The sequence below is a fragment of the Pinus tabuliformis genome, chromosome 6 (assembly GCF_031772625.1).
Source record: "Pinus tabuliformis cultivar Carrire ecotype Pingquan chromosome 6, CPIR1, whole genome shotgun sequence".
NCBI lineage: Eukaryota > Viridiplantae > Streptophyta > Pinopsida > Pinales > Pinaceae > Pinus > Pinus tabuliformis.
This window is the reverse complement of record NC_142292.1, coordinates 1,212,928,323-1,212,940,176: the sequence shown is the minus strand read 5'-3', so window position 1 is coordinate 1,212,940,176 and position 11,854 is coordinate 1,212,928,323. Positions and strand designations below refer to the sequence as shown.

Below are 11,854 nucleotides of genomic sequence, written 5' to 3'. Positions count from 1 at the left end.
ACTCACATTTTAATAGGTCAATTTAGAGGTAAAAGAGTAAGGGCACAAAAGAACAGGATGATGGGACAAAGGATTACAGATCAGAATCAAGAAATTGAGGAAAGAGAATGTTTTAAGTTGTATACGTTGTTTAACCTAGTCCAAGTCGCATATACACGTGGGTTCACAGAATAAAAGGTGCGTATACGTATGCACGCAGTTTCACAGAAGGAAAAACATGTATGGGATGGAAAATTAAGATTAAATAATACTAAGGGTCCATACCATGGTATTAGCCCACAATATTGAGCGGAATAATGGTTACTTGATCCCATCTAAGAATACCATAGGTTCTAAGTGTTGTTTTGGTTCATGGTATTAACAAAGGCTCTAAGTATATAAGGAGGAGAAGATCAAAGGGCTAAAGTGAAAGTGAAAAGGTTTTTTCATGAATACTTCTATCTGAAGTATATTTTGTGTTGTAAGGGCTATGGTTATGATATAGATCTGAAACATCTTGTGCACCCTTGGATACAATGTTGGATCAGGATCATGAGACCTGAAATGAATTATCATTGTATGATATGATAATGGATAGGCTAGATCTGAGTGATAACGCATGTTTTATCCTTTAAATGCTATGATCTGGGTATATCTGAAGTCTTGAAAAGTTGCGAAGTTATAAGTCATTATTTGTAGATCTATACGTAGGTTCACTTCGGTGAAGACGCGTAAACACGCGAATTAGGAACTTCCAAGTAGCGTATGTAGAGGCTTGTTGTTCAGAAATGACTAATTTACCTGATCAATGTTGTTGTTTTACTGATGTTTTTCAATGATGTCTTCATTAGATCTGAAGTTAAACTAATTGTATAAGGAGATTGAGTCTGGTTGATTGATTGATTGAGTAAGAAGGGTGATATTTTGCTGCTATTTGTAATATGACAGTGGATCTTCATAATGTTCTTGGTTAATATAGTTTTTGGTTCATAATTTTTATGATTCAATATCTTTAGAGGTATACGCAAGTTGAGTTACAGAAAGTAGCATATACATGTAGGTTTTCCTCATTGAAGTAGCGTATACATTTTGACATATGATTTTTGAGGTTGCAGTTGATTCTATGTGTTGATGCAACATTCTGGGTTCAGTTCTATGTACTGGTTACAGTGATCTGACTGTTCCAGTTAATTGGTTGAGTTTTGATTAAGTGTCAGTTAATTGGGTTTTCAGTGATTGATTCAGTTGTGTCAAAGATTGATGTCAAAAGTTTCAGTGATCGGTTGATTCAAAGATTAATGATTGGGTTTTAGATATGTCAAAAATTGATGATTCGGGTTTCAGTTATGTCATAGATTGATGATAAAGTTTCAGAGATTAATGATTGGGTTTCAGTTATGTTAGAGATTAATGATTTGGGTTTCAGTTATGTCAGAGATTGATGATTGAGTTTCAACGATTGATGATTGGGTTCCAGTGATTTATTGATTCAGTTGTGTCAAATATGGATGACTGTGTTATAGTGATGAGTTACAGTTTGATTTTTGATATTGAGCTTAAGTGTTGTTAATGGGTCTAGTATGAAAATTTGATGAAACATGGCCTACAAGTTATGATGTGTTGAAGTAGGTGGATCCAGTCTGAAAATTTGATTAAACGTGGTCCATAGAGGATGTTGAGGGTTGGAGCCTTCAGTGAGGAAGTCAAAGCTTATTGGTAGTAGTAGCTGGTGATTATATTAGGGGGTTGGCGCTCCCTTCCAGTAGCAGCTGGAGAACGAGTCAAGTTTGTAGCCTTCTGCATGTTGGTGCCTGCGTACTGGTACAAGTTTACGCCAGTACAAGAACCAAGGGGTTGTAGCTCCCTTCTAGTAGAAGTTGGAGAACGAGTGAAAGTTATAGCCTTCTACAGGTGAGTGTCTACGTACTGGTAAGAGTCTGCACTAGTACAAGATTGTAAACAATTTTTCCTTTATATTAAAAAGAAGACAAAGACGACAGTAATAGGTGGTTTTCTCCCGCATTGGGTTTCCACCTTAAATCTTGGTGTTCATGTGTGATGGTTTATTTTTTAATTACAACATATGGTTACTATTTATCTAATGTTTGATAAAGTACAGATGCACTAGCTTAAGACAAACATATAATGAATTAACTGAATCATAAGTTTACTATATGTACACTAGTTGTCTTAAGAAAAGTCGCATACACACGCAAGTTATTTTCACTAAAGTCGTGTATGGAAATATGAATATGAAAGAAAAAGTTATTCATTTGAAAATACTAATTCACCCCCCCTGTCAGTATTTTTCCCAACATACACCAAACTATTCTAGTGATAACATGTCAGAGAGTTTTCTTTTTAATCTGTTTGAGATAATCTTAGCAATGACTTTGTAAATCAAATTGCAAAGATAAATTAGCCTGAAATCATTGAAAGTAGAAGGCTTGGATCATTTGGGAATCAAAGCAATAGAAATGGTGTTTATAGCCCTATAAATTGACCATGTTGTTATGGACTCCTCCATTACTTGAAGAATGGTATTCCCCATCAAATCAAAGAAAACAAGGAATAGCTCAAAGGTCCACCCATCAGGACTAGGGATTTTATCCTTAGCAAATAATTTTAGGATCGATTTAATTTCATCCAAAGTGACAGGGCCACCCAACTTGGTCGATTCCTCCTTTGAGAAGAAGTGAGGAAAGTATTGAATAACGTGAAGCTGAGTTGAAATCGAATTTATACTTGGGTCTTTGAAAAGGCTAGAAAAGTGATCCTTTGCAGCGTTCTTCAAATCCACTTGTGAGCTACAAGTATTTCCATCAACAACCTTTATGTCACAAATAGAGTTTATAAATCTCCTAAAGTTTGCAAATTTATGGAAGAGTTTGGTGTTTCTATCTCCTTCCTTGACTTGATAGCTCTACTTTTCAATTGCCATTCTTCCTCGCCAGCTTTAAGTAACTAATCTTTTCTCTCTTCCATATTACAAAGGTAATTTTTCACTTCATTAAAGAAAATCAAGGAGATATAGGATTCAGAGGTGGTCTCACACTCTAATTCAATAAATCTCAACTCTTGTACCTACTCAAGTTTTTTATTCTTTGCCTAGATTTTGATTTTTTTTTTAGTTCTTTCATTTTGATAACCCAAGATTCCATAACAGACAGTGATTGATCAATCAGTAACTCCTTTCAGCAATAATTAACCAAAGAGATAAAAGTTTCATCTTTTAACCTGAAGTGGTTTCAAACTTAAATGGAAACTTGGTGGGGAGAGCATTAAAATCTAGTTGAAGGAAGATGAGAAAATGGTCATCTATGCCTTCTATACAGATCCAAGACTAATATTTTCCCATCCTAACAGCCAAGGGTTCAATAATTTTAAAGTAATCTGACCTTTTAGCAATCCTGTGAGCCCTTGACCACCCATTCCTCCAGGTATGGGCTAGAGGGATTGGACAGACATCAATGAGTTTCGACTCTTGTATTATTTGAGAGAAAATTGGGGCGAGATGGCCAATCTGAGAATTGACCCCCCAAACATCACTAACATAAGTGGTGAATTTCAAGTTCCCAACTAAAATAAGAGAGTGTTCCATCAGAAAAGCATTAGCCTGGATATGTCTCGAAAAATCCTCTCTATCCTCATACGACCCATAATAGTTGACAAGCAAGAGAAGACTCTCTAGACCTCTAAGATGCCCTACCAAAATAATGCAAGCCTTGGAAAAGAAAGGTTTAAGTACAACATCACATGGATTCCACATGACCGAGAGACCTCCAGAGCATCCCACAACATCAACAGAGTAGAAATACCACTCAGGATATATCTTATTTAACTCCTCCTTAGCTTTATAACCTGACACCACCGTTCCGAAATAACGATTACAAAAAATCTGTGTAGGTCAATTAGTGTATTGCAAGCATGTTTTCTGGGAGAGTTTATAATTCCCTGATAATATAGGACATTAGGATCATGGTGTATACTTAGAGGGCTTATTTTCTATAAGTTCCCTATGGTTTTTAGAAGAGATTTTGATCTCCTTAAAAATCCCTCCCTAGATTGCTTCCTCATGGACAAGCTCTTTCTTATTATGTTTTTTCTTTTTGACGGTCACATTTTTTAATGAGGAGTTCACATTCATGGAATGTAGATCCAAAAGGTGAGGAGAGTGAAATACAAGAATGGGGGGAAAGGTTTAAGGATTTCTTACAAGAAGTGTCAAGGGGATGAGCACTAGATACAAAACGACCCCCTTCTCAAGGTCAGGAACATGATGAGGATTCAGGGGAGGAGAAGATTGTTTAGGGGGATGTTTCGAAAACCTTACTGACCTGGGGTTAAAAGGATCAGAAGTTTTAAAGGGACTCGAGGTAAACATTGATTTTTGAAGGGTACCAAAAGTTCTTAAAATAAGATTAAGACAAATAGCAAATCCTAAAGGGCAAAGTTAGTAGAAGAGAGGGATTTTTACTCAGAGGAGGAAATTTTTCATGATACATACCAATAGAGGAATGTGTATTGGAATCAAAGTCAGGATCCTTATTAAGGGATCCTTCCTAAGGATGATTTGATTTCCCTTACTCACCTTCTAGGAAAGCCAGGTGGAGAGAAAAGGGAAAACTTCTAGTAGGCCCCTCTAGGTAATATAACCAGAGGTATTAATATGCTTTCCATAGAATCTCAACAATCAGTGACAAACCTATTTTTTAAGTATTTGTCCTTGATAATGTGATTCCAAAGACCAAAACCATTCATATCTCTCCAAAGGCTCTTCATAGAGAGGGATAAGCCCAATAAATTTATATTTTGAAACCCCAACCCCCTAGGCTCTTAGGTTGTGATAAAAGATCCCATTTTTCCAAATGGAAACCTTCCCTTTCCTTTTTACTAGTCCAAAGGAAATTAAACATGCATTAATGAATCTTCCTAATAATAGATTTCAAGATCTTAGAGAGAATTAACCAATATACAAGAATACTCTCCAACACAAACTTTACCATAATCATTCTACCTCCCAAAGATAGCCACATGTAACACCAATTATCAATTTCGCTTTCTATCTTCTTAACTAACTAGGACTAATCTCCCAAGTGGTAACAATTTGATTTCAAGTGAAAGCCCATATATGTGAATCCATTTTTGAGAGATTCCACCTTAAAGGGGAAAAAGGAATTAATGGAGGCTATGGTCTCATCCAAAGTTTTGTTTTGGAGGAAAAGAGATTTTTGGCAGTTGATCTCCATATCAAATGCATGGCCAAAAGAAGTAAATATTTTGTGAAAGATATCCCATTCAACAACACTACCTTCCCCCAAAAGTAACACATCATCCATGAAAAGTATGTGTAATAAACATTATCTTAGTCATCTTGACCCCTTTTATAAGTCCACCTTGCTTTTGCTTTAATGGTCATTTTTCTCAACCCTTCTATTAAAATAAGGAATAATGGAGAAGATAAGGGGAACCCCTATCTCAAGCCTATGGTAACTAGTGAAGAAATCAATCAGAAAGCTATTTACAAGCACTAAAAAATTTACATATTTTACATAACCCATAATCCAATTAGTAACCCTCATGTCAAGATCAATATGGAGTAGAAGCCTAAGGAAACAACAATTTACTTTGTCATATGCTTTAACCAGATCTATGTTTAGTATTATAGATGGTATGGAGGGACTCTTGACCCACACCTATAGCATTATGAATCTGACATCCATGGAAGAAACCAAACTATTCTAGCAATAACATGTCCAAGAGTTTGCTTTTTAATTTGTTTGAGATAATCTTAGCAATAACTTTGTAGATCATATTGCATAGAGAAATCAATCTGAAATGATTGAAAGTAGAAGGTTTGGAGCATTTTGGAATCAAATAAATAGAAGTGGCATTTATAGCCCTATAAACTGACCTTGTTGTTATGGCCTCCCCCATTACTTGAAGAATGTCGTTCCCCATAAAATCAAAGAAAACAAGGAATAAATCAATGGTCCACCCATCAATACTAGGGGTTTTATCCTTAGCAAATGATTTTTGGACCCATTTAACTTCATCCAAAGTGACAATGCCACCCACCTTGGTCGATTCCTCCTATGAGAAGAAGTGAGGAAAGTGTTGAATAACGTGAAGCTAAGTTGAAATCGAATTTATACTTGGGTCTTTGAAAATGCTAGAAAAATGATCCTTTGTAGCCTTCTCCAAATCCACTTGTGAGCTACAAGTATTTCCATCAACAACCCTTATGTTCGAAATAGAGTTCATAACTCTCCTAAAGTTTGCAAATTTGTGGAAGAATTTGGTATTTCTATCTCCTTCCTTGAACCAATAGCTCTACTTTTCAATCGCCATTCCTCCTCGTCAGATTTAAGTAACTGAGCTTTTCTCTCTTCCATATTACAGAGGTACTTTTTCACTTCATCAAGGAAAATTGAGGAGATATAGGATTCAAAGGTGGTCTCATACTCTAATTAAATAAAGCTCAACTCCTGCACCCACTCAAGTTTTTTATTCTTTGCCTAGATTTTGACTTTTTTTTTTAGTTCTTTCATTTTGAAAAACAAAGATTCCATAGCAGACAAAGAGCGATCAATCGGTAACTCCTTCCAACAAGAATTAACCAAAGAGATGAAAGTTTCATCTTTTAACCAAGAGTGGTTTCAACCTTAAATGGAAACTTGGTGGAGAGAGCATTACAATCTAGTTGAAGGAAGATGAGAAAATGAAAAGCTATGCCTTCCATATAGATCTAAGGCCAAAATTTTCCCATCCTAACAACCAAGGGTTCAACAATTATAAAATTATCCAACCTTTTAGTAATCCTGTGAGCCTTCAACCACCCATTCCTCCAAGTATGGACTAGAGGGATTAGACAAACATCAATGAGTTTCAACTCTTGTATTAGTTGAGAGAAAATTGGGGTAAGATGGTCAGTCCAAGCATTGATCCCCCAAAATTCACTAACATAAGTGGTGAATTTCAAGTCCCCAACTAAAATAAGAGAGTGTTCCATTAGAAAACCAAAAGCCTGGATATGTCTCCAAAAATCCTTTCTATCCTCATATGACCCATAACAGTTGACAAGCAAGACAAGACTCTCTAGACCTCTAAGATAATCTACCAACATAATATAAGTCTTGGAAAAGAAAGGTCTAAGTACAACATCACATGGATTCCACATGACCCAGAGACCTCCAAAGCATCCCACAATATTAACAGAGTAGATATACCACTCATGACAATTCTTATGTAACTCCTCCCTAGACTTATCACATGAGACCACAATTTCTTGAATAACGATTATAGAAGATTTGTGTAGGCCAATCAACCTACTGAGAGCATGCTTTTTGGGAGGGCCTCTAACTCCCAAGATATTATAGGACATCAAGATCATGTTGTACACCCAGAGGGCTTCTTTTCTTTAAGTTCCTTATGGTTTTCAGAAGAGTTTGTGATCACCTTAAAAAGCCCTCCCTGGATTGCTCCCTCATGGGCAAGCTCTTTCTTATTGTGTTTTTTCTTTTTGATGGTCAAATTTTTTAATGAGTTCATATTCATGGAATGTGAACCCAAAAGGTGAGGAGAGTGAAATACAAGAATGCGGGAAAGGTTTAAGGAGTCCTTAAAGGAAGGGTAAAGGGGATGAGCATTAGATACCGAATGCTCCCCTTCTCAAGGTTAGAAACATGATGAGGATTCAGGGGAGGAGAAGGTTGTTCAGGGGGATGAGGGTGTTTCGAGAACCTTATTGAGGGGTTAAAAGGATTGGAAGGTTTGAAGAGACCCGAGGTAAACATGGATGTTTGAAGGGTACGAAAAGTTCTTAAAATAAGATTGAGACAGATAGCAAATCCAAAAGGGAAAAATTAGTAGAAAGAGAGGGATTCTTACTCAAAGGAGGAACGTCTTCATGATACATACCAATAGAGGACTGCGTATTGGAATCAAACCTTGCATCCAAAAGTGAAATAAACGATAAGACAACAACTGAATGAGAGGAGTTAACTTCAAGGTTATCCACATATTAATTTCTTCAACAATAAGTGATTGAATAACCTTACCTATCAAAGCATATGAGATGGAAGATTCTTTCCTAGGAGAAAGAGAAGAATATCGATCCAAACAATTACTTTAGTTACCAAGTCCTTTTTTCAACCCGTCTCTCCATAATACATGGTGCTAAGGTGGAAGGGGACACCAAGGGTGCATGCCGAGTGAGAGGACAAGAACCATCAAGGGAGAGGTCACTAGGAAGAGCAACTACACCCCTACATAACAACGTTAAAATCCTCTTAAAATATGTAGTCCAACTACTCTAGATGTAAGAGGGAGACCCCCTCCACAAAAGCCAAGCAAGAGAGTACAAGGACCACAAACATAGACAACCCATCAATGACTTGAGCCATGTAAAACAATTTTCCCATCAGTGCTCTAGACAACAAATTGGTAGCCCTACTCATGTCAATGTCACTTCCTAGGGTGAGTGTAGGGTTCTCTACGTAGATTCTTGGAGCTTTTGGGGGTCGTTTGATCCTCGCTACTATCCCCCGTGTCTTTGAGAGGTGACATAAAAGCATATCCTACCTACTTTAGTTGGGGCTCCCAAATATCCACCCCTAACTAGCTTGAACCCCATCTCGAGGTTTGTCAAAAACCCTAAGCTTCATCAACACTGTAACACGAGGGTTTGATAGATACCCTAACCTCTAGAAGTGGGAAAAAATGATATAAAATGTTTCCTCCTCGACATCGCCCTGCCTATATAAGACCAAGCTAGTTTAGACTAGTTCTGGAATTGAAACCCTAATCAGACGAAAAAAATATGTATATCTCGACAATGGTATTGTAGTCTGGCCATTGGTGCTAAAGATAACGTAGATACAACCAAAAATGTACTAGCTCCTATCCAGAGCCCACATCACCTGCCATATACTCTAGATGTCGTCACCTGGCATAAAATGACATCGAAAAAAACAAAAAGCTATAAACCCCAAAACCCCAGAATAACAGAAGACCGTCGTTCACATCATGTTGTTTATTTTGGAGTTGTCTATAATGCGACTTTTTGAGATTCCGGTGACGGAATCCGGCGGAAAAAATTGAGATGAAATCATGATTTGTTGCAGTTAAAATGGTTTTTTAACTGCATATTCGGATTCAGCACCCTGAAAAACCCCTGAGACGCTTTCATTGTGCAGAAACTAGTTATCAAACTTGGATTTCAATAAATTACTGCCGGATTTTCACCGGAAAAAATCGCCGAAAAGGCTTTCAAAAAGTCGCGTTAAAGACTACGGCGTTTATTTTGTTTCAATAACACGATATAAACCCCAAAACCCCAGAATAACAGAAGACTGTCGTTCACATCATGTTGTTTATTTTGTTTCAATAACTTCGTTTCCAATGTGGTAAACTTGCATAGAATTGTGCCTTCAACTTAGAAAAAACTCTAAAGAATCTAGTAGAAGAAGAGGAGTCTCGATGAACTTCACTACACAACTAGCGATTGAGCTTAGAGGCTTATTCTACAACCCCATATGATGTTATTCTACAACCCCATATGATGTGTAAGGGTGTCCGTCCGTCATAAAAAATTGGAATTTTGCTCATATGGACCAAAATAAAAAAAATTTAAAAATCTAAAAATAAAAAATAAATAAATAACTATACAAAACCTCCCAATAAAGCTCATAATTTTTTTTACAAAATTAGATCCCTTTCGATTTATATTAAATCCATATTGGGAATAAAATATATTTCCAGAAAAAAAGCAAATACCAACCATTTCTCAAAAAAAAGAGAGACGACGGAAACGCATTAATTAATAATTAATAGATAGGTGTCGGCGTGTTATTTAAATATCAATGCTTATTTAGATGTCTATTTAAACTATATACCTGCGCTATTTATAATACAAATAGGAGAGATTCATTCACTTTGAAATTGAAATTGAAATTGAAATTGTCTATCTTCTTGTTGTTCGAGCAGAAATTAAGAATGGCAAGCAACCGGAACAAGCCCCGTCTCTGGGTGATGCCCCAACCCACCGCTCGTAACGAGCAGGGGGGGATATTGGGTTTGGAGTGCCTGCAAATCGACCTGATCACCGGCACCAAAACCCTAATCACCTTCTCCCCAAATACTTCCCTCGCTGTAAACGAGCTGTTTGTCGACGGCCACGCCTGCGTTTCCCACGGCCCGCTCGTCCTCATCGTTGGCGGTTACTCAACCTCGGCCATCGGCGGCATCCACATCTTCAACACGGTCACTGGGCAATGGACTCCCGGCCCCAACTTGCTCTTCCCCAGGGGCTCCTTCGCATGGGGAGTCATTGGAAACTGCCTCTACATCGCCGGTGGAATTGGCCCATCCGGCACCGTGAAGGAGACGGAGGTTTACGATTTGGAAACAGGGGAGCTCTGGGCGGTGGCTGCTCTGCCGGTTTCTTTGGCGGTGGACGTTTTCTTTGTGTTTTCCGGCAAGCTGCGCGTCAGAGGTTGGTTAAGGGGACACGGCCGTGGTTCTGCGGAATGGACCTCCAAATGTGTATTTTATTGCCCTGATACAAATGCGTGGCAAAATGATTCGTGGTTGCAGAAGGTCGTCAAAAGGGTTCCTCGCATGACCAGATCCAAATTTGCCGTAACCTCTGATAACGAGCTTTACAGGGCAGAATTGAAGGAAGAGGCTTTTAGCAGAAACCCTGGGCCACGGTGTGTTTTCATCTACAAGCTCGACAAGGGAAACTTCCTGTGGGAGAAGATTTTTCTTACTATTGACAGTGAAGTTCTTGATCACTGTAAATGCCCCGTCACTGAGAGGGAGGTTCGGTTCTTTGCATGCAGGGACAAGGTGCTGGTTCTGATGCACCACGATGATCCCGACGAGGGTGAAGTTACTCCGCTCGCTCACGACATAACGGAAGTCTCCTTTCTCTGCCCTTTCCAGTGGGCTTCCGCAGCCATTCTTTATGCTTAAAATTTTGGCAAATTCTTGGATTTCTTGATTGCAGATTTCAAATATTTTCGAGATTCCATGGAATTTGAACATTTTCAAGGGATTTTGTTCTTACTGTCCTTTTTCTGTGATTTTATGTAACTGGCTGATTAGAGGGTTTCTTTCTATGATTTTATGTAACTGGCTGTTTAGGGTTTCTTTCTTTGTTTCTTGAAAATCGGACTCCTCATAAAACGAGTTTTATTAAAATAATTAGAAAAAGGTTGTCTTAGTTTTTTTTAAGGAAAATAATTAAATTGAATATTTTATTTGTAGATTTAATGATATTTTTGAAATTTTACATAGTGATCATTTTCAAATATTCTTTTCTGTTACTTTCTTTTTTCTTTGATTTCATGGAACTGGCTGATTAGGGAGATTTTTTTCCCTCCCTGTTTGATTTCATGATGTAACTTGCTCATGTGAAAGTTAAGTTTTGTTTTGTTTTGTTTTTTTTTCTGAAAATTGAATTTTCTCTCTATTTTTTTACGATAAAATAGGTTCTCTCTTTTAAAAAGCTGATTTAGATTGCTTGCATTAATAACAAACTCCATTGTAAAAAGCAAATTCAAGTTATGTGGTGAGAGAAATTTATCTTTGGTAAAGACAGAGCATTAAAATTAACATGGTGTAAATTTCAGATGTTTGATCTTGGTAACTAAGTATATATCTAATACAAAGTAAACTTAACATAATATTTTACTTTTTATTTATTAAATTAAAAGTTAAGTTTAAAAGGATTTTTTTGAAATGAAAAAAAGAAATAAATCCTTAATATAATGTTGATTTTATATATATATACTTTGTGATGTTAAATTAGAATGTACACTAGTTTAACTCTCATTGGCATGTAATTGAAAGTATAAAAAATGACAAAGAA

General features: G+C 37.0%; 1 protein-coding gene across 1 annotated transcript; it reads left to right on the top strand.

Annotated features, from left to right (window-relative positions):
- The first annotated feature begins 9,909 nt into the window (after positions 1–9,909).
- LOC149263063 (uncharacterized) lies at positions 9,910–11,084 on the top strand. The gene has a single exon (XM_089425708.1). The coding sequence runs from the start codon at positions 9,976–9,978 to the stop codon at positions 10,954–10,956; it is 981 nt and encodes a 326-aa protein (XP_089281834.1). The 5' UTR covers positions 9,910–9,975; the 3' UTR covers positions 10,957–11,084.
- Positions 11,085–11,854: the final 770 nt, after the last annotated feature.